The sequence below is a fragment of the Festucalex cinctus genome, chromosome 10 (genome assembly GCF_051991245.1).
Source record: "Festucalex cinctus isolate MCC-2025b chromosome 10, RoL_Fcin_1.0, whole genome shotgun sequence".
In the NCBI taxonomy this organism is placed as follows: Eukaryota; Metazoa; Chordata; class Actinopteri; order Syngnathiformes; family Syngnathidae; genus Festucalex; species Festucalex cinctus.
Window position 1 is genome coordinate 17,411,459 of NC_135420.1, and position 27,998 is coordinate 17,439,456.

The following is a 27,998-nucleotide window of genomic DNA, read 5'->3' on the forward strand; positions in this document are numbered from 1 at the left end:
CACAAAACAACAACAAGCACAAAACGTTCTGGTAACACTTTTTAATTTCACGCTCAATACAGATGTTTCAGATCTCTGTATATTCAAAATAAGACACAAAAGTGTGGACTTCCTGTCCACAATCAATGCGTACTTTTTCATTGAGAACATTAGTTACTGGCATCCGTCTTGACGACACAAGCACTTGTGATGTCATCGTCTCAGATGTGACGTGTTTCACACGGGAGCTGCACGACAAGTCTCAAATTTTAACAATGAAACAAACGATGCCATTTAGTTACGGAATGAAAAAAAAAAAAAAAACATCTCCCAATGACTGGATATCAGTTTGCAATTCAAGAACAGTGGTGAGGATTTTGGTTTCAAACAAATATATACATTGAACAATTCATTAGGTACACTAGCACACTCTACAGTAAGAGTTCCTCCAATCAGAGGTCTGTTTACAAATTTCAACTCATTCACTGCCATTGACGAGTATAGACGTCAAAAATCCATTTGAACTTAGTTGAACTTAGTAGCTGCTTAACTCATATTACACAGACCAAATATTTATCAGAATGCCATACAATAAAACATTATTGTAAAGAAAATGCTTGGGTTTACCTCCATTTCAACTACAATCAACCTGTATATTTTATTTGTTGCCATAAAAGGTATAATAGCTTTGTGTGTCAACTAAAACAGCCAAATTTCACACTGAGGAAGAAAATGTTGATTAGTACTTTGAAATTTTTGTCAACGTGCTTTGGCTCAAAAAAGATTGTGAAACACTGCATTAGATTGTAAAGCTGTACCTAATGTTATAGCCTAAAATCTGAAATAAAATGCTTGCAAAATTAAAAAGAAAAAACTTGAAATCACAGTAGAGAAGTTCAAGTAGTTCCATTGACTGTGGATGTATTCAAATATCCTTCATAGCATAAAAAAAACGAGATTCTCCTTCACTCACACAACTCTATTGATGAAAATAAACATCCATTCGCACAAAGTCGCCATTTTCTGAAAAGATCTCAATTAATGGCAGGCACCAAACGTGCCTTGAAGCACAAAACCAGATCAGCAGCGAACATGTGTATGTGGTCTCCAATAGGAAGCAGTTAAGTGGGCGGGGCTAATCTGGACGCATCTCCTTACTTGTGATCAGGGTACTGATAATTTGGCGGGCCGCAAACGAAGGCGTGTTTTGAAGAAGAGGTACATGGCGAGGAGGCACATGGAGGACAGGAAGTAGAGGATGACGCACAAGCTGACGTCCACTTTGGAGAAGCCGATGCTCAGCACGGACATCCAGCGGCCCCTCCGGCCCGACAGTTCTCGCTTCTGCGCGCGTGCGCCCTCGTCGGAACTCGCGTCCGGATCCAGGACGGCCACGCCCAGCCCGGCGCCGGGCCCGGCGTCCCGCTCCTCCCGCTTCCTCTGCAGGGTGCGCTGTTTGACCCGGTTGGTGGTGACCATCTCCGCCGCTTTGGCTTTGAAGTGCTGGTTGACGAACGAGTCCAGGTCCACGATGTCCTCCTGCGTGTCTCGCACCTTCATCCCCACGATGCTCGGCCTCCTGGCGTTCTGTCGCCGGTCCGAGCCCGGCTTGGCTTCCGCTCCGGCGGCCCACGGTGTCGGTTCGAGGGTTTTACCTTCCACTCGGGCTGCTGCGGCGACGTCGTCCTCTTCATTTGCCACCACTTCCTCTTCCTCCTCCTCTTCTTCCACCATATCTTGCATTGGACGAGGACGGTTCAGCTTCAGGGCCTCTTTGGCTTCTCTTTCCACACGCTTCTGAGCCTCCAAAATTTGCTGCATGCGGGCACGTTTTGCCTTCTGCTTGGCCAGAACCTCACTTTCGTCTTCCAGGTAGTCTAAAGAGGCAAATGAGAAACATGTGCGTATGTCAGTTTGGGTTAATACAGCATAAAGTGGAACCTCAAATTATTACAATTCTTGAAAAAGAGGCTTCAAGGAATGTCAAATTCCAAAGATGGGCAGTTAGAACCCTTTATGCAATCAATATTTGACCACAGTAACTCATGCACAATCACAGAAAAATCTGAAAAATCATCATCACGATAATTCCCATGCAATAAGACGTGCAATAAGTTGCATGTCGCTGGTGTCGGGCTGGCAACCGAAAATTGTCACTTTTCAAGAGACCCCAAAAACGAAATAAATTTTCCCAACCATTACCATTCTGGTGAAAATCTCTGGTGGCTACTTTTTTTTTTTTAGGGCAAATTAATTTTCATTAGGGATGTTTTGGCCCTTCTATGTTTAAAATATACACTAATTGTGAGAACGAAGTGGAACGTAATATGCCTGTGAAGCAAGTCAATATGTGGAGGAGCTCAATGTGTGCGTGCATTAACAGTATAACATAATAATAAAACATAATTCTAATAATAACATTGCTGTTATGTACAAAAGCACAATATTGTGTGTGTGTTTTTTTTTAGTATGAGCACTTTTTGTTTTTACAACATTGTGACCCTTTTTTAAATATCGCCAACCTACCCACAATATCGTGAAAATAATCGTATTGTGAGCTTCATATCGCGATAATATTGTATCGTGACATTTGGATATCGTTACATCCCGAGTCAAAACGCGACAAGACGGAATCCAGATCTTACCTGTGAGGATGCGTTCGACAGAGTAGTAGTCCCCAAGGAAGGTCAGAACTTTCTGGTTGTTCCACTTGTGGTCTCCGTTGTCCTTCACTGTGTGACAGTCGGCACACATGTCAGGAGGCGGCCACTGAATCTTTGGGAAGTCGGGGTCCTCGCTCAAAGCACCTGCACGACAAAGAGGATGAATAATATCGAGTCATTCATGAAAAGAAAACTGGATTGGCGGCCATATGTTGTACTATTCTGCAGAAAGGTTCCAACAAGCACAAGGTCACGCAAAGTTGTTGCACGCGGATGTGTTGGCATGTTTGATTTGAGGACACGAGTGCGGCTCGGAGGATTGGATGCAATCTGTGTTGAAGCCATTTCATCTTGTCACTCGCCCACATAAATCTTGGTGCCTATATGCATATGTGCATGGAGCTCTTTTAAGAGCGTGTATGTAAATCACCTGTCTGTGTTTGTGTGCATGTAATCTAGCGATTGATATGGTTGTGTGTGTGTGTGTGTGTGTGTGTGTGTGTGTGTGTGTGTGTGTGTCTTCACAATGATCAATGGGCTTCAGGGATGTCCCAGTGGGAGGGCTGGTGAGATAATAGATGTGACCAAAGTGGACAGCTTCCCCAACACACGCACACACGCATGGCTTGTGGTGAGGCAGCAGACCTCAGTGGTGACGACCACCTGTCTGGTCCCTTCGCAGCCCTTTGAAAGCGAAGTGCAATCCTCAAATTGAACATGAGAAGAACAGAAGCCTCGGAGGAGGGCACATATGCACCAAATGAATGGAAAAGTCTCCTTTGAACATCTTTGCTTTGGCTGTTAGCATCACGCTAACCACAATTAAACGTAGATTGCAATTCATGCATTCACAAAATTCTGATTGGGTGGAAACCATGCGAAAAGCCAGGCGAAATATTAATTATTTATATATAATATAATCTTTCTAATGTTAAATATTACAGTCATGAGTAGACTACTTCCCAGCAATATGTATTTTACAAAAATCTGATTTTAAATTTTAATCCCCCTTTGAAAAAACAAAACAAAACTTAATTTAATTTAAATTGTGCTTTTTTTTTAAAAAGGGACATAAATAAATAAGCCTTGAAACTGTTATTTTTTAAACTGATTTTTACATTGCATCAATTCAGACAAAAATGATTCCACCAAATTGCTAACACTGACTGCACTTTTGTATACGAACCAATTCGTAAACTCAACTATTCTCTCAGCCTTAATTTAAGTTACAAAGCTTACCCAAGACGACGCACGCACACACACCCCATATCTTGTATGTAAATACGTGTACGCATACACTCGGCTACCTTACACTCAGGCCAGAATCTCGTCATAAATTGCTTGTCGTCACCCACAAACTATTGCGTGTGCGTGCGAGTACACAGCCGCTCTGTCACTTTACGGCGCCGTCAATTTAGTCCCACCCCTTTTCCCCATGCTGCTCAGCGTGAATCTCAATCATATGCATTTAGATGAACTCTGCATACGCTGCTTTACATAAGAGAGACATTTATTTCACTCTGTCCTGGGAGCTTGGGAGCCTGGAAGCGGGAATGTGTGTGCGTGTGTGGCTTTTATACATTTCAGCAGGTGGATGGGAGGATGCGCCAACAGGCGCACGCGTGCACGCTCCCCTCATTCTAATCACACTGCCATGTTTGCGGCCAGGGTGACTTTAGCCATAGCGGCCATATTGAGATTGCCAGCGTGGGCCCGTCATCACTATCTCATACATATTCATCGGGTATAAATATGTATTGTTTAGCAAGGCAAACCAGCTTCCTCGGCATCGACTCTGTTGAGTGGAGATCACCTATCACGCAGCATCATCCAGCTGTTGGGATGAATGCAGCTGATGTTCGGTTTGCGACACCAATAACACGAGTTGGACCACAATTTTTTTCCTCCTATTTGTCTCAAGGGAGCTCTACTTGATGTTGACATTTTGCCATGGGAAAAAAAACAGCTACTATGAGGTCATATTTCTAGAGGTAGGGTTCAAAGCATGTCGAGCTGATACAACATGGCTGACTAGTTAGGAGTGTGACGAGATATTGATATTACAATAAAGCGTGATCTTTGCCTCCCGATAGATTATCGATGCGCCAACGCCAAGTATTGATATTTGTAGTTGGTATGCAATCAAATTATTTTTTGAGCACTTACTTGGTAGGCCACTAGGGGGAGCACCTCATAAGAGTGAAGGGGAAAGTCTTCAGGCGAATAAGACTCATGAGCTTACTGTCCAGCAAGTGACTCAGTTTTGTATGTTTCTATGAAAAATGTGTATTATATCTTCAAGTTTAAAATTTTAAAACACATTTTAGTTTTGACTTTTTGAAGCACACAATTTCTGAGGAATATTAATATTGATTTAATCATGTGACTGCTGTGGAGCAAAGCAGTAGCGGAGCGACCGCTTTCGAAGCAAAGGAGGCACATATTACTGTCCTAGAAAACGGCGTTTATTATTTTTCTTTATTTACCAGATTTTTTCAGACAACGTACCAACACAAATGAGGCATCAAAAGATGCGGCTCGATCTGCCTCGGCGGGGAATTTTTTTCCCTTTTTTTCCGAAATTCCGAGTTACCATGGCGACACAATGGCAACATTGTGTTTGGGGGCGGGATATGCAATTGTGACGAAACCAGGAAGCCACCGCCGACGCCAGGACTAACAAACAAACCCAACATGGACGAATGGACGCTACAATTAATTCTGTTCTCGCAGAATAACTCACCGTTTCATTGTAGAATGTTGAACAGCGAGGGGCGCTTCATGCTTTTCTAGCTGGTAGGATGTTCGTGCTTTTCCCCTTTCGACAACAACGAACACGAAATTTTCACCCGTGGCTGTGATTGGTTAAAACAAACGTGTAGAATGTCGCGTCGTCCAATCAGCTCAAATTATTGTACAGAATGTCCCGCCTTTTCCCGACGAAATTACTGTGGAGAGGTACCAGATGGATATGTAATATTGTCAGGTTAATTTTATCGTAGATTATTGTGGATTTATTACCTGACCAATATATTGATAATCGCTGTATTGTCATATTATGAGATAATTGTTTTCGTGAGCCTTGTATCGCATATCGTATCGTGCGGTAGCTAGTGGTTCCCACCCCTACTAACGAGTGTGGTCCTCCAGGCCGCACAAAAAATAACAAGTGCAGTTTGTATCCAAGTGCAGTGTGTCGAAATGTGTCTCCCTCTCAGCCTGTTGACAAGCAGCAACAGGACCGAGCTGCTGCCGCTCTTAATGCGGCCCGTGTGAGGTGGCGTCAGAGGGCCCTGGGGCCTCTTTGTTGCCAGCTAAATTAATTGTTCCGCCGCTTTACAAATAGCTCCTCTTTCATGCGTGGCCGCTCCTGAAAGGCGGCGCGCGGCCGGCCGGCTGATCGGCTCCACTTTGGAGTATAAAAAAAAAAAAAAATTGAAAAGCAGAGGAGGGGGTTGTGTGGGTGAGAGAGCTTGCATCCTTCCTCCCTCGCTTTCCTTTTGATTCACCACACTGATCCCCCTAGCGCACGCCGCAACCTGCGTGTGTGCGGGGCAGACTGGAGGATGGGAGGATCGTGTGGCTTGGTGCTTGGGTCTTGTGTTTGCCACCTGCTGTCGCACAATACCTTGGGAATTGTGTGTGTGCGTGCAGGGAAGCCATCCTGCCCGGGTGCTGTGCTATCACTTGTCAAGCGGAGGTTATGAGTCTCGGGGGACGGTTGGCTTGGGGGTCTACTCGCAACAGAGAGAGGGACAAGACAGAGGATGAGAGGGAAGACGGATTGAGGTGGTCTGGGGGGGGTCTGAATAGTCTGGGGAGTAGACACACGCAGAGGCGGGTGTCCCGCTAGCCCCTGCTGTTCAGGACACAAGCTGTCCCAGTGATAGAAGAGGGGGGCGGTCTGCACAAACAAAAGATAGTGATTTAACAAAGTGGGCTGTTAATGACGGCGCGGGGCCTAATAAAATCACGGGAACAAAGGCGAGGGAGGAGGGTTTTGCTCTTTTAAGTGTAATATACTTTGATTATACAGTCAAACGAGAGTGGAAAGTGTTTTTTTCCTTAACACTATCTACGCAAACGCATATTTTACCCAGTCCAAGTTAATAAAATCTTACAAACGGTCAGGATGCAAAAGCAACAGGTGATGTTAAAAAGTCATTTAGTTAGTCAAAAGGCTGAAGAAAGTTGAAAAATAATGAACTTAGGAGAAAAAAAAAACATGCATGAGCCAATTAATTATTATTAGTTAAAGCGCAAGTCAAAAAAAATATTCTGTAGAGTACAATATGGGCCCCACTAGTATAAACACAGTGTTCAGATTAATATTGTGTTTATGGATTATGAATTAATCGGATAAATCCACCCGTTTTTATCCATCTCAGGGGGCGGCCATTTTGTCACTTACTGTCAGCTGAAAATGACATCACAGCTACTCTGGCCTCAGGTAACGACCCAATCACACCTCACCTGTTTTCTGTTTTTGGTCACGTGACGTTCACAAGCTGAGCCCTTTGGCAATGTGATGGTCATTACCTGAACCCTGAGCAATTGGGATGTCATTTTTAGTCAACAATAAGTGGCAAAATGGCCCCCCATGAGATGGAAAATCCATCTGTTTGTACAGGTGAATTTTTCTGCTTAATTCAATATTAATCAAAATGCAGTTTAGATTAGTGGGCTACACATAGAACATATTGTAATGATTTTTGATGTGAATTTCCTTTAACAAAAAATAAAATAAAATACCTCTACACATATGTATGACATAATACAAAGGAGACAAAAACAAACAAGTGAGTGGTCTAAATAAAATCAGTGTTTGTTTGACTATATGCCCCAATTAAAAAAAAGTATCAACTGAATGATTCTTCTTCAAAATTCCCTATTATAGAGACGACAGATCTTCCTCAAAATCCTGAGGAAACTGAGCAGTTTATGGGTGCAAGAGGACAGCGAGGAGGTGCAAAACAAACGAGACAAATGAGAAAAGGGGCAAGCGATAGTGACGATATACGAGGAGGACGGGATGGTAGTACTGGAGGGCGGTCGGGAGAAAATGGGTGACACAGAGACCGATGATACTCTAAGAGTGGGGTGGGGCGGGGGGCTCTAAGACATAGTGACAGCTGGTGTCTGATCTGAGGATCCGTCCTTGCACCACCCAGCACCGTCTCTAGTCGTATTAAGACGACCCACTGACCATGTGAGGAAGATGGAGCCTAAATCTTCCCCACAAACTCTGTGAGGTAACTATGAAGGTCAGCGGAGGGAGGGTGTAGACCATCATCAACAGGTGTACATCAGCAATCTCACATTTGAATATTGTGATTAATACATGGTTAACAAATTCAACATGTGCATATGTTGCTGGAAAACCAGCAGAATGTGCGCTCTTACCTGCTATTCTGTTGTTGACCCGATTGTGTCGGGACCAAAGCCAGAGGATGGAGTCAGTAAAGGTGTTCACCTGCGACAGGCTCTCGGCGGCCATGTTCTTGAAGTGTTCGGCGCACGGCCTGCAGCCGAAGAAATTGCTGATGTAGCCCGTCATCGCACTCAGCACCTCCATGGGATCTGGGAGGGGATTTGGTCATTAATATTGCACAAAAATGCTTCCCCCCCCCCCACCGTTTTCCATGTGTAACTGCTGAATTATTATTTCCCTTCTATAGACACTTATTACCTAATTAACTGGTAATTTGCTTTTGCAGTTCCAGGCAAACATCTGTTAAATGTGAGCTGTACGCACTTAAACACTTATTTTCGTGTTTTGTATTCAACATTTCACGTTAGCTTAGCAGTTAGCATGACTTGTCTGTCTTCCTCCTGTTCACTCTTCTTGCTTGGTGTGTTGTTGCATGATTAGCTACTCCTCGTCCTCCTCTCGTGATAACAATACTTGTCAGAAGTCTGTTTTATACGCCGACATGAAAGTAAGGATTAATGATTTAAAGGTCTGCGTCATTGAATGTGTGTTTAGCCATTCTAGCTAGCCAGTCGCAGCTCGTTAGCTTCCTGCAGCGCTGCGGTCAGATGCACTTGAAGTTATTTTCACTCTAAGGCAGATAATAGACGGCCTAATCTATAATATAGGCCAAATCTATAGTCTACATTGTATTAGGATTGATATAGTATGTTCAGATTTGTATGTTTAATTGTTTACTGTTAACAAGCTCAAGTTTTAATGACACATGAAGACTACTATGAAGTTGGCACTGTAAATCGCAAACTTGTGCACCAGCTTCCTGGATTCCCACGCTTTTGTGGGCCAGGAGTCACAGAGAGCTGGGTTAACCCCATATTGAGATGAATAATCTATTTCCAATCTGGAGATTAAAGGAAGTTAACCCTCTGTGTGAATGGCGGCCAGGTTGTTGTCTCAGGAGCTCCACAGTCCACAAACATATTTTTCCGGCAGTAATTTGCTTTTGTTCTTGGCTTAGTTATGAACCGCACTGCTGCTCGGAGAGAGTGCCTGATCCACCCGGGTCCCCACCTGCAATACCGCATTCAAATTGTGAGTTCATGCATGAGGGTTATGTCGTATCGCATGTGCCCGTATCTGTCCTGTGAGATAGATGGTGGTCCGTGGGGTACCAGATGGACACCCCTTTTCGCCGGTCCATCTGCAGGTCACATGATGGTCCCATAAACCCCGGGATTAACCCCTGTGTGTGTGTGTGTGTTGAAGAGAGAGATTAACATGCGTGCTAAAAGTGGAGCTTCCAGTCATCTGCCTTGTTTTATTAACCACTCACATTCCACTAATCTAACATAATCTCTTTTCACACAGTCACAATTAGGTTCAATGCAGCTGTGACCAAAAGTTGGCAAGTGTATAATCCCAAAGTTTGGATGCATTTGTGTATATGTGTGTGCATTCTGTGTTAACGGCTGGATGGTTGTGTGTGAAGTTAAATCAGGTCACCGTTAAAAGAAGCTAATTTGCCCCCCCCCCCCCCTAACACAGACATATCCACAGCCCCCCTCCTCCTCGTGAACTCTAAATGGCCCGCGGTAGCACAAAGTATGCCTGAGTTGTGTGCACCTGAGCCGTCGGCCTTCTTGGCTTGGACTGTGAGAATGTGGAAGAGCGTCCACACGCCACAAGGATAACGTCGGAGGTGGGGTTGTGACCCTTGGCAAGCCACCCACCTCACCCCCTCGGGCAAAGCAGCATCTGGAGCCTGAAAGAAACGAAAGCGAGACAAGGATTTTAAAAATGGATCGCCGTCACCGTCTCCAAACCTGTTCAACTGAATGAAAGCTGCTACGTGTAGTTTTCTTGATCAATGAGAAGTCAATCTCAGGTTAATGGCTCGGCCTTGCGCTAATGAACACGGGCAGTCCTGATAGCTAACCGTGAGTCGCGGCTGAATCAGACAACATATTCCCTCTGACACAAAGTCGTTTCTCTCGCCACGGCTGTGATTGACAGGGTTACTCACATGTCAATAGTAAAGATTTTGGGCGTGCGCGAAGTCCATTTCCTCGGAAGTGAAGTCAGTTCATACCTTCTCATTGATTCATTGATTCATTGATCGGGCCGGCTAAAAGCTAATGATCTGAGTAAGTGAGTCTTTCAATTCGCTTCATTCCGGACAATAGGACCTTCATACATATTGAAAAGTCTCATTATGAAGTATATCATTAAATACATCAGCATAATATTTAAAAAAATAAAATAAAATCTAAACCTCAGATCAATTTTGACTGAAAGAAAGATAAAGCACAAACTGTGTGAGATGAAAGGTTTATTAATTAGTTAATATTTTAATTGCTGTTAAATGGGTAGTTCACCCGCATGATGAGAAACTTAGTGGTGTGGCTGATCATGCAACCATAGACATAAGAACCCTAGATTGCTCAACGTAGTCGGCAGCATCATCACTAGTCGGCCATCTTAGGACAGGCGAATGCTCTGGTGCGCTGTAGTCGGTTATAACTCGCTGAATTGTTGCCGATATTAAAAACTGGTTTATGACAATCTTCATTTACGTGGCTAGGATGAAAAATATAATACTTAACAAGAAAAATTAAAATGAGAGTTGAGCAGTCTACAGCTCCAACAGTCTGTGCTCCATCGACTGTAATGTTATGAATGCTCGAGCAGAACTGTCCCAAGATGGCTGCTCTGTGACAAAGTTACTTCTTATTGGCTTACGGCGCACACGAGCCATCTAGTGTTCTTGCAGATATCTATGGATGCAATTGCCGTGAAAAAAGATCTACAGGGCAGAAATGGAACTATAACCACAATAATACACATTTTTAAATTATCCCTGCACAGTTGTGGTTCGGCAGCATAGACTGGATTTTTTTTTTTCAATATTAAAAGAAATCTATTCCCCCATTTCCTCCATTTTGAGTGGAAAACACATTGAATGTATATCACAATTTTTCCCCCCATTAATCCACCTTACGTTTGTACGAATTGTCCTGTCAAAACTCACCTGCGCCGAATTCTCCAGGATCTCACTGAACGCTTGATATGAGACTTGGTCACCGGTCTGAGCTTGTAGCCATGAATTGAGGGTCTTCAACAGGTTCATCAGCATAGGGCGGCCCGGGAAGTACTGCAGAGGACACAAAGAACACTGAATGGAGTCCAACGTGATGACGTGTACGGAGAGATGTAACAGCAATTTTAAGCCATGTTTTTGTAGCATCTGCTTCATTCAGCGAAATTACAAAATTCATGACACATTAATGTCTATTTACTCGAAGATGGGCCGCTCAAGAGGTCCTCTAGTAAATGGGAAGGTCACATTGACAAGACACTGAGCCACCTCCAACATCGGTGTGTCAGCTAACTAGATTTATACAGCAAAGTGCTTTGGACAAAAGCACTACATAAAAAAACATGACCTTGTGTTATGTTTACCTGAATGTCTAATTTTGCAAATCTACAAAATTCCTCCTGAATGAACTATGCTGACATAAAATATCATCAAAATGTCAAGAATGTTAAAATTATTGCGCACAAAAGAAGATAATCAAGGTTCACCAATGACAAACGTTGATGTCCATTAGAATGAAAAAGTTACCAAATATAGTTAAAAAGGGCTATGGGCCAGTGTATTGCATAAATAGTAATAAAACTGTAAGCAACAGAATTCTATTATCTTGAATAAGCCACTTCCTCATCCCTCCCGTTCAATACTGATGCACACAAATTGCACTAAATCAGCACTGTAATAGCTTGATTAACAGTTGACAAAAAATCCCTGACAATGTTTTTCCCAACATTTATGAGCTGCACTTGAATTACGGCGCGAGTGTTTTTCCATCTCAGCAACTTCCGACAGAATTCCACCTTTAAGCTGCTTCCTTCGTTCAGATGCATTTCCTAAGCCGCTAACAACCGTGGCAACAGGGGCGGGGGCTTTCACCTGAGGTTTACGTCTTTTCAATGTTTGCTACCATGGCGATATCCCGTGAATGAAACACGATACAGTAGCTAGCAAAAGCGGGGACACTGGCGAGGAGGAGGAAATCCAGCTGAGGGGTGTTTGAGAGCGGCGATGACAGACTAAATGCAAACGCACACTAGCACGTCTTCACATTTAAGACGCTGACAAAAGACTCACTTTAGACTTTAATAAGTGTCTGCTAAACATGCTTCCTGTTCTCACAATCAACCTTGGAATGGTTTACAGTATGTTGCTCACAAATAAACACATTACAAGTTTTTCGAATAGACCACTACCATGGTAACCTCTCGGGCAGGAATTAATTCTTATAATATACTGCAGGTATTTTTAAATCAAAGTTACTAGCGTCGCGTGAATGCTTGCCAACAGCAAACAGATCCAGCTACGAGTCTCAGAGGAGATTTAGAAAACGTCATCCAAAAATGTACTCCTTTTTATTTGTCCCCACCATCTGTTCACCTAAGTGCACCTGCATATGGGGACAATCTCGCGCTTCTATTCATCACGCTTTAACAGGATCTGGAAGTCACACCACTTAACTTAACCCTCTCAGGCTGGTTTGTGTGCCGCATTTTGTTGACAGTTTTATAGGTAGGAGAGAAATTCTGAATATTGGAATGTTTGGAAGAGTGCCGACTCTCAAAACTGCAGCAAAAATAATGAAACATCGTAAATATGTGTTGACCAATATGGATGCTGTTCCAATGCAAATCATATAAAAGAAACTCATGGTGGTGTGTCTAAGGGACAAACAAAGGAGCCTAGTGTTCGCTACTTGCTGCTGGGAAAGTGACCTAATGGGTTTAGGTGTGGATCGGAGGTCTGAATAACAACCAGTCAGGAAAGCTCATTAAACAGTCATATGAATTTAAGCAGAAGAGAAGAGGCAGGTGTTTGCCAGTAATGGGCTTAAGCGCATCACCAAAGCAACATTATTCATGTCTTCATGCTCCGAGTGATCCTATCAGAAGCTCACCATTTGCCACTGGGCCATGGTGCTGAACCACTTAGGTCATGTGACATATTCATCAATGATGGGGTGCAAAATTGTGGTGGATTTGGGGAAATTGTTACTTTCACATGCGAAAGAATTCAGACATGATTTCCCCAGCATTTAACGGTTTTTAAATTGTGAAGTTATCGTCTATTGGAGGACTAAATTGGTAATCAAACTAAAGACATCCTTAGTCCTAAAATGTTTTGACTGCTTTTCTTTGTACATTTCTGTCCACAAAGATCTTTGAGAACAACACAACTTTGTCACTTTACAGTTTACGAATATGCTATGACAGTATTAAAAAAAATAAAAAGAAATAAAAAATTACAAAAAATGCATGAACCTGCACTCTATAAACACTTGGGTCAAGAATAACCCAAATTGGGTCAAAAAGGGTGGTCCATTTTGTGCCCATTTTTGGGGGGTTGTATATAATTAATCCAAAAAGTTGGGTCAAATGCATAAACCACAAAAAAAAAAAGCAAAAAAAAAAATGAACAAAACAGTTGTGTCATATGCATAAACCACAAAAACAAACAAAAATATTTTTGGCCAAATTTGGCATTTTTGTATGTGCGCACAGCAACCCAATTTTTGGATTGTTTTTGTGGGTTATTAATTTTGACCCAAGTATTTTGGTTAAATGAATAACCCCAAAAATTGTGTCGGCCCCTTTTTGGTATCCTTTTTTTTGTTTTTTTTGTTTTTGACCTAACTGTTCTTAAATTGCGAGTACACAAGTAAATAAACTAACTCACAAACCAACCAGTTAATCAGTTTGACCCAACATTTGGTGTAAAATGGATACCTCAATAGTGTTGGTCACTTTTTGACCCAATTTTGGCTATTTTTGACCCAACTGTTTTTCGAGTGTAGGTACAACAAATAAATGAAATAAGAAACAAAACAACCCCCATAAATATGGTTATTTTATGAGTTATTTATTTGACCCAAGATTTTGGGTTAAATGAATAACCCAAGAAGTTGAGTCAGTCCCTTTTTGACTCAATTTGGGTTATTTTTGACCCAATTGTTTATAGAGTACAAAAATACATAAAATGATACTCAAATCAACCCACAACAATATAGTCGTTTTGTGGGTTTTTCATTTGGCCAAACGTTTTGGGTTACATGAATAACCCAGAAAATTATATCATCCCTTTTTGACGCAATTTGGGCTATTTTCAACACTACTGTTTTTCGAGTGTAATGACTTGAGGAGCTTGCATCCATTTAGATCACTCCTCTTTTTTCATTTGTTGCTCTTGTGGTCTTCTTTCAAGAAAAACAAGTTGGCGGTGTAATCCCTAAAAACCTCCCTTTAATGCTCTCACGTATCCCAAGATCCACTTTTTTTTTTTAATCCTCATATACATGTAGAGAGGATTCATAAATCCGGCTTGAGTCCGACAAGACCGTAAATCTAGTAAAATATTATGAGCGTGTGCAAATGGGAAGCGCAAGCCAGTGTGAACATGTTTGGAAGGAAATGCAATAAAGGTTTGATGGTGAATAACAAAAACATTTCACGGAATTCTTGGACAAAGGAAGATTACCATAAAACAGCGACAAACCTTCTGAACACAGCCTTTACGATAAAATTATGATATGTCACAGTAAGCCGTACTAACACAAAAACATCATCAGGCACCCAAAAAATTCCTTCTATTTGTTTTTGGGACATATAGAAATCCTTATTGTTTGTGTTCCCTTCATTTTTCTTACATGGCTGTGATATAATCAGTTTTTTTAAGGACTATAATCTTAAAAAACATTTTTATCACATCACTTCTGCCAAGGATCTTTTTTTGTTTGTTTTTAGAGTAAGTAATGTGCTTGTTGGTGTAATTTTGTGTACAACTGGATTGTTTATTTAATAATGTGTAGCAGGATCGAAAGGGATGGGATTGATATTAAGAATATCATGCTGATATTCATTTTGACAGGGTCCAATTTGATTTTGGTATAGAAAGGAGTTTAAATATGATTCATATTTGGCAAAAAATATTAAAAAAAATAAAATGTGCTACACATGAAGGGTCAGTTTTATTTTGATCTGATCAGCATTTAGAGGGTATTTTAATTTAACAGTGCAAAATCCCATGCAACATATTCAAATGTTTATATTAGAATTAAGGCTGGGCAAAACCAGTATCAGGCTTGATTCCTGGCCTTATTTCAAGGTACTCGCAACGGTGCCCGATACCATTACCAACTGCCCACTTGTAACCACTTTGCGATCAGGAACAAGAAATTAAAAGAATAGAAAATTGTCATTAATTTCATGCAGTTTTAAGGAATATATATAGTTCTTTGTTTAAAATTATCTGCCATTGTTTTTTTGGGAAATATTATCTATCAAAAGTACTAGTGGTATCAGAACTTGGTATCTGTATCATGAGTTGAGTACTTGTACTGGTATCAATCTGAAAAAAAAAAAAAAGTTAGAATCCAACATGGTGGCTATTCTGTGATTTTGGAGTTTTGACACAATAGTATTAATTAAGATTCAATTTTGTTTGATTGTTTTTTTTTAATGCATCATTAATATCAATGTATAGGGGCTAAATGAACGCCTTTGAGATGAATAAAGTGCTTGAATCCAAATGTGACGAATGACCCCTCATGAGTCACTTTTAATCATTTCACATGATGACTCACACACTGAGCTCAGGTGTCACATTTTTACATATTGTGTTATTTCTCCAAGAGGACATCCCTTAATCAACATATATTTGTCACCTCTGTGCAAATTTCAAATACATGTATTTCCATTAGTCAATTCAGTTCAGATTTTACACCAAGTCTAAGAAGAAGCCAGCGGTAATGTGTTTGTCTCAGCATTTGTTGAGCTTGATCAGAACCAACACCCCGCTTGTCTTACATTAAGTACGCCTAACAAGCTAACTGGATGAATGGATCGTCTTTGTGGCGCGAGCGCTCAGTCAAACGTCAACAAGGGCCCTCGCAAGTGGGCGAGCATGACAGCCGGCTTAGCCACACAAAGCCCCGACCGGCGCTCTGTTTGGGGAGGGGGTGCGACGGGCTAAAAATACCACAGGGACCTGCTGCTATTGACTAAACAAACGGGAGCTAATGGGAGGCCACGGCGCGTGGCCCGCGCAGTCGCGCGCACGCACGTCAGCTTGCTACAAGGCCTCCCTAGAGAGTGCCGTATAATCAGGGAGATTGGTGGCAGTGAGACAGCCTGGTGCACGGCCAATAGGGACGAGGCGAGCGGGTCAGACCTCATCATCGCAACATGTTTGCCTGGCTGGCTGGCACACTTCTAGGACGGAAGGAGAGAGTCATAGCCCGAGCGGGAAAAGGGAGAGGAAAAGACAAGTGGCATTCCGAAAATCCCCCACAAGAGGATTCCAGGACAGGCAGAGGATGAACGACACAAAGTGGAAGATTGGTAGGTAGAGAAAGTCAAAAGTTTCAAATGCGGGAGGACAAGGAGTGACGTGGAGGACGCTGGGTTATCCCAGACAGGTTTTGCTTCTAATGAGGCCGCATCAATGCAAAGCTTGTGGGTGGCGGCCACGCTTCAATACTCCAGGGAGCCAAAATCAAGAGGGTCAACAATGCCCATGAGAGTCTTTACGCTCCCTCTCAATTCATCCGCTAGAATATACAATACAACATTTAAACTTTTGAAAACAGTAAATATCCTACTGACTACCAGGGAAAAAAATATATTGTCCAATCATGTTTATTTTGATATTCCAGAATCTTTGTGAAGTAACTGGAATACTGCAAAAATATAAAAAAAAAAAAAAAAAAAAAAAAAAGTTTTTATTTTTAAGCTATGATGTGTCCACTACAGAGGACATTTTTAAAAACTTAAATGCTAGGCTCAAATACAGTTAAAATAATTCAAACAATACTTTAATGTGTTGTTAAGAGTCTTATAGAAAACATGCTAACAACATTTAAAGCCTAAATTTGTTCAATAATAAGTGTTATACACTTTTCCTCTTTCCTAAAAAGTGCTTGCACTGAGGGAAGCCATTTTCTTTTATGATGCAATCATATGTAGCAAATCCCCACCCCTACACATTTGGTATCATTGGAAAGCTCTGAATGTCCTCTATTGAGCACAAAAGGAGTTAATTCAATCGTATACACAGGCTGGGAGATATTCAGGTTTGAAAATGTCCACTACAGAGGACAAATTTGAATTGCTGGTCGTCAGGAGGTTATGCATATTCTTTGAGGGTGTGCTTCTTTTACATCACTTATTTCCTGCTTATAACTACACACTAATTCATAGAAGGCCAATTAAAAATGTTGATAATATTCTAATATAGTGATTATAAAATTATAAATTGTGAACTAATTGACAGTATATGAGTTTCACTCTTTGAACTGAACAACAGTACTAAAATAAATGACATCTTCCACTATATTCTAATTTATTGCGATACACCTGTGTTTAAAATGTAATTTGCACTTCCTTCTACACTTAAACTTTATTGTACTGTTTGTAATAGTAACTTGAGCTGGATTTCTATACTAGTATTAGAGCTTATTAGAGTGTACTTGTAGCCTTGTACAAGAGCTGTAATGCTCTCTGGCTTGAGTCTGACATTTTTCTGTCTCACTTGCCATCTAGTGGTGACCTGCTTTAACTACACTATCATTCTACATGAAGCAGATATCCTGAACACACAAATACCCACAGGAAAAAAAAAAAAAAGATGCTTAGGAGAGTTAAGGGAAATCAAACATGGTCAACATGTTTTCACTTCAGATGATCTTCCTGAAATTAGATTTCAACTTGCATTAAATATTTAAAAGCGCAAAAATAATGAGCCTGAATCAGTTTATGTGTGCGTGTGGGTATGCACTGCTCTCTCTCTCTCCCACCTTTGCCAAGACTGAGATGTACTTTCTGAGAGAAGTCAGCGCCTCTCCTGTGATGACAGGATGAGAAGCCAGCTCAACCCGCAGCGAGTAGTGCAGCATCGACTCCAGGTCGGCCATGTACACCCTGGACCTGTGCAAATATTAAAAACAGTTGAAGGCACTGCGATGGAGACAATAGAGAAGGCAAAGGAAGGTTTGTGTTTCATGCCTGTTGAAAGGTCTCCAGAGCTCTTCTGCGTGTGTGCTGATGTGGTCAGTAGCGGCCAGCACGGGCTTCCCTGAACGCACCACCCCTGGAAGCCCCTGAAGAGCGTAAGAGTAGAAAGTACGGGCCTCGATGTTCCTGTGGGAGAAAGGGTTAAACAAAATTAAAACATTTTTAGTGTACTAGTATAGTTAAACTCATTTTAAGTGTAGTTTTTTTTTTTTTTTAAAGCAATTAAGGTAGGTGTAAATCATCTTGAGAGCTATCTTTTGAGAGTATGCATTTTTTGTGTCCTTTTTGTTATTCAGCTGTTTAATAGAAGAGGAGAAAATCAAAAGACAGCAATGTGTTTAAAATTTAGTGATCTCAATATTAAGGTTGGCACCCAAAAAGTAGGGTGGCAAAAATGCCATGGTTGTTGTTGGTCGGTTTTCCCCTTCATATGGAAACTACAAAAAATGCTGCAGTGAAAGCGTAAATCAGAACAAGACGTGTTTCAAAAAAAAAAAAATTAACTTGACTGGTCACCAATATCAAGCAAATTTCTCCCCCAAAACAACAACAACAAAACTGATCGTCCCAAGATAGCATTTTTCCTCAAAATTGCGTGAAATTAACAGCAATTTTATATTCTTCTAATTTCTAATTCGTAGTTCCTGATTATAAAACAGCCACAAGAGGGCGGCCAATACTGGTTACGGGTGCCGTCGCATGTACCGAAACCTTGAAATAGGACTTTAGTATTGGCCCGACACCGATACCTGGTATCGGTACTCACCCATCCCTAATTCATTTATTGTTTGTTTGTTTTTTAATTATCTTTGTTATTGTATGATTGATTTTTCTCCATTCACATCACTTTGCATGCAGTAATGACTGTTTTAATATTCTAATATTCTTAAGAATTGATTAGTCTACGATTATTCAATCAATTAACCAGATGAATTTTGCATTAAAGTGTATTACAAAAGCATTTTACCAGGTTTTATCAATTACGGAAAACATGAATTAGACATCAAGCAGTGGAATACAACACCAAACCGAACCACTGTGTGGTTAAAAACCTTTGTAGACAACTTTGGCTCAAATCAGGAAGCCCTCATCATGCCCCGCCCCTTGCCAACGACTGGTCGGAAAGCGAGTGAATCCCAGAAGGATGGAGACGTTTACAGGCAACACATTTGGCAACGTGCAGCTTATTCGCTAAGCAGGGATTGTGAAACAAAATGCATTGGACTCTTTTTGTTTTCAAGTCTAGTGTTATAAAAATGCTTTATAGCCCCTTGCGCTTTTTTTGCGGCCATATATTTTACACACTTACTGGAAAACATTTGCGGGGATGGGGCAGCTGGTGCCAGGCTAGCGGGCGAGATCATCGATTATGGAGCCGCGCGCTAAAACGCCGCAGCGCTCCTTCCTGCACCCTCATTGACTTTCTCCCCTTGTGCGGGACGGAGGGAAGACGGAGCATCGTAAAAGTGGAAGGGGATGGTAATAAGGTGGATGGAAGCTAAAAGGAGGCCCGTGCTCACTCACACCAGACTCAATTACACCTGCGGGCCTGGTGGGAGTGTTGCACACGTAGAGGGAGGAGAACCATTTATCCAGTCACCCCCCCTGGGCTGCAACGGCAGACTCGTTCACCTGGGAGCAGTGCACATTACATGCATGACGGATGTGCGCATTCTCACACAGACACACACTAGCGCGTCTCTCCCAGGATCAATCAGACATTCAAGCGATGATGGGATGCCATCTGCCGCTGCGCAGGTGAAGCCAGAAAAGCAATGGCATTGTTTTCATGCAAGAAATTAAAAAACCTCCCCCCACTCTTGTACAGTGCGGACGCGGAGGGTGAATAAATACATCGGCAATAAATCATTTCCTCTTTGCATTTGTCAACTAAAAAGAGTCCTCTTTTGCATGCCAAGTTATTGAAAGCACCAGACAAAGAGGCACAAGCGGCAGATGGATTTGCGAGGTGAGGAACGATCGGCGGCTGCTTTATGATAGTGAATAATGGCAGCAATTTTGATGCTCTGATCCCATTAAGAGGCCAGATGTTTAAAAGTAGTCTCATGAATAGGGTTCAGATAATGAGGACGCAAACTTGTTGTGTGCTATGCAATTCAAAATGCAAAGGGAATATACACTTGTGGGGTGTTGATGGAGGTGAACTCAATATACTGTGGCGCTGACGAGGCAGTGAGGTAACATGAACACATTTATTTTGTAAGCCGAAGGCCCACTCCTCAACTGGCCAAAATGCAAGCAAGTCATTCATTTCCATGTTACATCCACTTATTGTGTCACAGAAAAATCAAATCCCCACAAAACAACAACCTAAAAAAACACAATCACAAACCAACACAACTGAACCAATAACTAACAAAACAATTCACCCAGAACATGCATTTTAAACGCCCTTTCATTCCCCCAGTGCCGCAAAGCATGCTGGGAGCACCTCCAAGCTCCCCAGCGACGCACGCTACAATACAGTAACTGATTTGTGAGGTTGCAGGTCGTGCATGTAGATTCTTTCAACTTACTATACTATATGGATAAGTATTAAGACACAAATCTCCAGTATAGGCGATAATGATACATGCTGATACCGGCCTTATTTGAGGGTATAGACTAGAAGCAGTGGTTGGGTTGTCAACCTTTTTTTCAGTGATGTACACCCTGTGAAATATATATATATTTTTTTTCCAGCCAACGATACACCCTAACCAGTGAAAAACATTTTTGGCTACCCCCCAAAAAAACCCACAAAAACAAAAACAAAAAAAGCAGTTATCGTTGTCTGATCTATTAAACTTTGGAACTTCATTTGGTCTCTCCTGACCTATTTGGAAATCAAAAGACTTTAAAAAAAAAGAAAAGAAAAAGAGAAAAGAATTATTTACAAATAAAGATTTGTGTACATAAAAAAATATCACCGATAAGTGTCCTTCTTTGGTATCAGTAAAGATGATCCTAGATGGCATATGACAGTTTGGGTTGAACCATTGTGGTTTTTAAACTGGGTTGTTGGGACAATGAAATTGAATAGCCTACTGAATACAAAATTCATTTTATTTACTTAGATTTTTCTGAAATATTTACATAAAATGTTTTAATTATTTTTAAAGGATTTTTGCATGGATCCTGCTTTTTAAATTTATTTTAAAATCTTGCTATCCCCTGGAGTGTATTCGCGTACCCCCCATTTGAGAACTGCCGGACAAGAGTAGTAATTGTGACGGCTGCCGATACAGTCACCGGCGCCCTCTTGTGGCCGTTCTATTATCAGTAAGTAAATGGCATGAATGGCCGATAACGTCGGTCCATCCATCCATCCATTTTCTGGACCGCTTATTCCTCACAAGGGTCGCGGGGGGTGCTGGCGCCTATCTCAACTGGCTCTGGGCAGTAGGCGGGGGAAACCCTGGACTGGTAGCTCTCAAATACCCATTAACATGCCAATTCTGTAAGTATGTAAGGTTTATTTATATTCATGCTTGGAGTTCGCTATTAGTATTTTGCAACAAAAAATTGTTACCTGTCGCCTGTTTTTTAGTCTGTTATGAATCTTCATCAAATGCTATGAATATGCAGTGTTAGTGTGATACTATATCTGATCGTACAGTTTGTTGCATATGTATTTGTATTTGTTTTTATTTTGCTTTGTTTCACTTAACGATAATTATTTTGGATTGATACTGAGATCACAATGTATAAAAATGGTTATTCATTGATTGCAAAACTTAGTACAGTATTTATTTCACAACCAAAACTTAAACTACTCACTCAAAACTACAATCATTGCCTCATGCCCATTCTCCCCTGCATGTTGAACGCATTATTTTTTAACACTATTATTTTTGACAAGCATAAAATGACCTTATGAATGTCAAGTGAAATTCAAGCCTCAAGAATTTTCATTCTTCTGCATCTGCTTGTTTTTGGAGCATGGGCAAATTTGCACATTCAAATTGCTAATAAGCGTCATATGTCTTAATCATATTTATTTAATCTCATTTTGTTGTCCTATTCTTATTTACACAAGTCTCTGGACTGGTTAACCCGGGACCTCGGGTATTGTATTTTTTTCCATGTGGAAATGTGTGTTGGTATCAGGCAGGACAATTAAAAAAAAAAAAAAAAAAAAAAAAAAAAATCCCTGTATCCATGAAAACTGAACTTATAACTTAAGTTGCAATTGAGGCTATATAAATTATTCTATTCAATTCCTAAGGTTGTAACTGGTATTGTCAAAATTTTGAAGTCTGATTTTGTCCTATTCTTTATTCAATCATTATTGACAAGTGTCCATCTCAGTTCTCAATTAGGTGCTGCACTATATTTACCAAACAAGTTTCTGCTCCCAGTTTGTGCACATAAAAGGTTACACAAAAATTACATATTTTGGCTATCAGCAACCATTTCAATCAATCGCTAGTCACATTCGTTTGCCGCTTGTCAATTTATTGGCCTCCGCTTATAATAAATGTGAAGTTGCAAACAGGAAGTTGCAGTTGGAACTCGGCCATGTAATGCATTCCTGTTGCGTCGATTTATGAGCTGAAACAGCCGTCACTACATGACAATCCTTCATAACAATTTTTTTTTCACAGCCGCTGTCCGATCGATTAGTGCTGAAAGTGACATCACTCCATGAATCATGTTTGGGAACGACCTAAAACTGTTGTGTGCCCTTGACATTTGAATAAATAATGAGGTTACGAGCAGAGGTGCTCTTCCTTCATCTGAGAGATGATCAACATATTGTTATAAAAAAAAATCCCAAGGTCATCAGGTTTGTCGAATTACACGTGTGATGTGGTTGTAATGTCAGAGGAAAATTGTGGATTTTCATATCAAAGGTCATTTGGATGTTTCGCCTTTTTAAACATTTTTTTTTTTACAGCTCTGTGCGGAATTGGACTAAACTACACTGTTATAAAAGCTAATAGGTAATAACGTTGGCCTTGGTACTAACACCAAGGAATTAATGCCTAACTATTAAAAGGTGTTGGACTGAAGCGCTTTATGTGAAATAAATCTAGTACTCTCAAGGCTCAAACTGTTTTTTTTTCTTTGAGGAGCAGTTTTGCCAATCAGTGACTTCAGATGAGGAGTACTTTTTTTTTTAACACGTTAATCCCAGGAATATAACACATTGTTTTTCTTTTTTATTAAAAATAAAACAAAATAAATTCACACTGTGAATAGCAGCAAGCCATTTGGAAAAATTGTGTGTGGAAAAATTTGTAGTGAGGCAATTTGAAACACAAATATAAATTTCAGTTTAAACTTTGTATTTTTGAATTGGTTGTATGCTTCTTTAGCAACGCTAAATTGATTTAAAAAAAAGAAAAAAAAAAAAGATGAGATTGACTGACTGTAATGTAATTTTGAGAGTATTTGTTGTCCAGATTGCAAAAGCCAAAATACTCAGTGTTGTGAAAGCAAACAGTAAACATTAGTGATATTATATATATCCAATATTAATATATTTTTTATCTTCTAGGCACATGTGTCGAGATCCGGTCCTCGAGGTCCGCAGTCCTGCAGGTTTTGGATATTTCCCTTCTTCAACACAGCTGATTCATGATCAGCTCATCAGCAAGCTCTGCCGAAGCCTGATAACGAGCCTGTTAATTGGAATCAGCTGCACTTCGAGTAGGGAAATCTATAAAACCTGCAGGACGCCAGCCCTCGAGATCCGCAGTTTGCCACCCTTGATCTAGGTCACTCCTCCTGGCTGATGTACGCCCGAATCTAACGCAATTCATTTTGTGTATCAATTATTGTGTATAATTGTCTCTCCATACACTTATGAATTTGCCTACTGTTAAAAAAAGAAATGGCTCCAGCCAGACTTCTGTGAATAGTGTACTCGACCACCCAAGCCCTTAGTTAACGTTTACTTGTCTATCTTGGGTTAGCTTAGCAATTAGCATGGCATCTTCATCATCTGCTAATTACTAGTCATCATCCCTTTGTGAGAACAATACTTGTATTCTTATTGGAGGCGATAATTGCTATTAGCCACTGTGCTAGTGTGCAATTTAGCAAAATTAGCAGGCAGCTGAAGCGCTAGCAAGCTGGTGTGCCTTAAGTAGCGCCAGCACATTAATGTACATACGTCCAACCAGTTTTTGCTTTTCATTATGGTTTAATAAGGTGTAAAATGAGAATTTTGACTCGCCCACTGTTTCCTAGACAAAATAAAACCTCACAAGTTGAATAACTCACACTTTGAGTCTGGTGAAGTTGCCTCCAGGATAGTAAAGGTAGCAGGAGGGAAACTCAGTTACCCCCAATTTGTTTACGAGGTCTTTCTCAGTGCTCAGGACCCTCCGCACTGCAATGTTCTCAAACTGTAACAAGTCCAAGGTCACCTAATGCACACAAGGAATACAAATGTGATTGCATTTTTTGAATGTACTGTATACAGCATGGATGGAGGCTGATGCTAGTTACCTCTCGGCCAATGTACGAGCTTGCATCCTCAAAGATCAGGGCGAGGTGTCGAACGTTGTTTGTCTCCAAGAAGATGTCAATTTCGGCTTGGCTAGGGATGAAAACCAAAGTTGCATTTTGATCGTGAGGAACCATTCTACAATCTTTGCTTAAAAATGCTTTATTCAATAAATAAATATTTGTGATTATTAGAGGGTGAAATCTGTTTTTTGTAATATAAATAAGCAGAAGAAAAACCATTGCTGAATCTCACTTCCTGTTATCGTTTACTGTCGTGTCAACATTAGAATCTGCGTGTTACTATAATCTGTGTGAAAACAAGGCAGCTTGAACGCTCCCACGAGATCTTGAGGATGACTTCTACAGTTCTGTTTTCAGGCAAACAGTAGAAAAGCAAATATTTTTTTATTTGACAAGACAAGACACTAAACAAAGGCTAAATTTGAATAACAAGAGAGATTGCATACAGAGAAGTGCACGCTGGAAGACATTTTTAACATGAACCAATATAATTCAAACACAATCACCCATTCATGCACACATTCACACACCAATGCTGCTGCCATGCAAAGCACTGCCAAGCCCACTAGGAGTAAGACAGGGTTCAGCGTCTTGCCCAACGACATTTCGACTGCAGCCAGGCAGAGCTGGGATTCAAACAGGCAACCCTTCGGTCACTGGGCCACCCGCTCTTTCTACCAAATGAGCCACAGCCGTCCAAAGTGTTTAAAGGGGACTTCCTGGGTTTGCCATGATGTGCTTTTTGTCTACCTGGTGGGTTCTAGTGGCGGGCAGGCTGGAGGCCACGGGTCTTGGTGTTTTTCCATTCGATCCACAATGAGGTGGCGAAGGGCCCGGACATCATGGGGCAAACCTGGAGGTCAGTGAACATCAAATATTGGACATTAAACATTACTGTTTGTTTTAAGACAGTGCCAGAAGTCACCTAGTTGCAAAATTGTCCCATTAAAATGCAATCCACATCAAAATTATTACTCGCACGGTCTCAAAACTTAGGCACAAGCTAAAACCGCAAAAATAAATATCAAGCTATGTACTATGATACCTTACCTGTAAAAGTCTCTCCAGCAGAATCCTCCCTGCCGTATGCATGGAAGAACTGGGAGGTGAAACAAAACAAGAGTTTTGGGTTACACTGAAAGCCGAGGAAGCGGAGAGATCAAATCAGACAGTCCTCACACAGCCATGAGAGAAGCACAGCGACGTTGTGCAAAGTTTGGCTGGCACACAGCCATCCCCCCCTCTGCCCACCTCGACCCCTTAATCCCCACTGGCTAAAATGACTTGCAGATGTTTAAGATTCATTGTGAAATGGTAAAGAAGGAGCTCTTTGTTTCATTCAACTTCACTGTTTGACAGTGAGCGGGGCGACATGCAAGGTTTTGATGTTAAAGCTGATTTTTTTTATCTGAGGAAATGTCAAAATCACAAAACTTATGTCGCCTTGGCTCCCTCTACAGTTATTGAATGCTAACTGATCTGGAAGCTGCATTGGTAAATACAGACCAACATCATGCAATTAATGTTAGGATTCTAAATGAATGATATTAAGATCACATACTAGTACTATGAGAAAAAGGGCTTGGTTGCTACTGTTGACATGACGCCAATAATTATAATATTTTCTAAAGTCACACCCACTCCCTTGGAGCGTAACAACATGCGAGTGAGAGGGTGCAGAAGACTTTACTTGAACTTGCCAATAAATGACTTTAAACAACCTGGAATCAAACTCACGCCTGACTTCTTTAACCTGTAAAATTTAAACCTCAAGACCACCAATGACTTGAAGGAGACATTTGTTACCTTCACAGTTGGAAATCCTCTGATGCCGAAACTTGTGCAGACTTTCCTGTTATTCTCATCTGCACAGTCAATAGCTGCCAAGTCAACAGCAGGATTCCACTCTGAAAGAGAACATCAAAGAACATAACATTTATTATTATCAACAGATCGGCTGGAGAAGATCACATTGTATTTATCTAGTTGGAAAATTGTTTCGAACCCTTTTCAACGAAGAGCCATTTTTTAAAAAAAGGAACTGCGACTGCAACTGACATCACAATACTATATAACTTCTATGCATCCCCACTAGTCTTAACATAGGATTCTGATTAAAATTGCAATTGCATATTTTGATTTAATTCAATGGTTCAGTCATAAGATAGAAAGATAGCAAGCAAGATAGAAATAAAGCACCAGGAAGAAAATCAGTGATGGTGTCATGATTGTCATCCTTAACCATACGGCAGTTGTGTCCAAATTCGGTCCTCGAGGCTCGGAGTCCTGCAGGTTTTGTATGTTTCCCTGCTACAACGCACCTGTTCCAATGAACAGGATCGTTATCAGGCTTATGCAATGTGTTGATGAGCTTCAGGTGTGATAGAGAAGAGAAACATCCAAAACCTGCAGGACTCCAGCCCTAGAGTACAGAGTTTGGACACCACTGATATACGGGCTTTACAATATGATATGATACAATAACAATAACATACATCATAACATAGGAGATAAGCTCCAATAACAACACGTACGATAAGGTGTTATAACAAACAACATTCAGTACAATCAGATGAACTAACAACACAAGAGACGATCAGATGAGGTAAACTAACATAAACAATGATGATAAAATACGATCAGCTACGATAGATAGATAGATAGATAGAAAGATTCTACGTACCTCTAATATCCCTTGCTAGACCTTTATAAACGGGCGAGAATGAAATGCAGTGTCCACACCACGACGCGTAAAACTCCACCACTATAGCAGAGCTGGAGTTGACCAAAACAGACTTGACATTGTCCGGGGAGAGCGCGATGATTTGATCGGATTCCGTGTACAACCCGGCCTCCACCGAGGACAGCAAAATCAGACAAAAATTCAGGCAGAGCACGGCGACGTGTCGGTGGTATTTGTTGATTTCTCCGCTGAAACGGGACGTGGCAAAGTTGTAGCACCGCGCCATCTTCCCAGGTTGTGTCACAGCTGTCACTCGAAGGCACAGTTGACCACCAATGAGAAATTTTTCAACACAGCGGCAAGTTGCCGTCCGCTAACGCACAGCATCCAATTATTTCGCGTGCGCCCCTACACTAGCCTATACGGTAAATGGACGGAAATGACACGCTAAAGCAAGTAGCAAGTGTCACGTACAGAGACGAAACATCGACGATTACTTCTTTTCGGCGTAATTTTGTTCGGTTTTCCAACCTGGGTGCGGCTAAATGATGGTAAATCTATGACGCGGCACCACGGAACCTTACATTAATCCAAGCACTTCATTACACTCGTTCATTAGGCACGATTTCCGGAAATAAACGGGCAGCCAAATCCGGGTTTCAAAATA

General features: G+C 41.1%; 1 protein-coding gene across 1 annotated transcript; it reads right to left on the reverse strand.

The window, feature by feature from the left end:
* Positions 1 to 26: 26 nt before the first annotated feature.
* Positions 27 to 27,990, reverse strand: qsox1 (quiescin Q6 sulfhydryl oxidase 1). The gene is made up of 13 exons (XM_077534636.1): positions 27,332 to 27,990; positions 26,455 to 26,555; positions 25,699 to 25,747; positions 25,399 to 25,501; positions 24,628 to 24,718; positions 24,400 to 24,545; positions 18,160 to 18,294; positions 17,952 to 18,081; positions 11,102 to 11,224; positions 9,697 to 9,835; positions 8,046 to 8,222; positions 2,625 to 2,786; positions 27 to 1,856 (listed from the first exon to the last, which is right to left on the reverse strand). The coding sequence occupies exons 1-13, from the start codon at positions 27,615 to 27,617 to the stop codon at positions 1,144 to 1,146; spliced, it is 2,355 nt and encodes a 784-aa protein (XP_077390762.1). The 5' UTR covers positions 27,618 to 27,990; the 3' UTR covers positions 27 to 1,143.
* Positions 27,991 to 27,998: the final 8 nt, after the last annotated feature.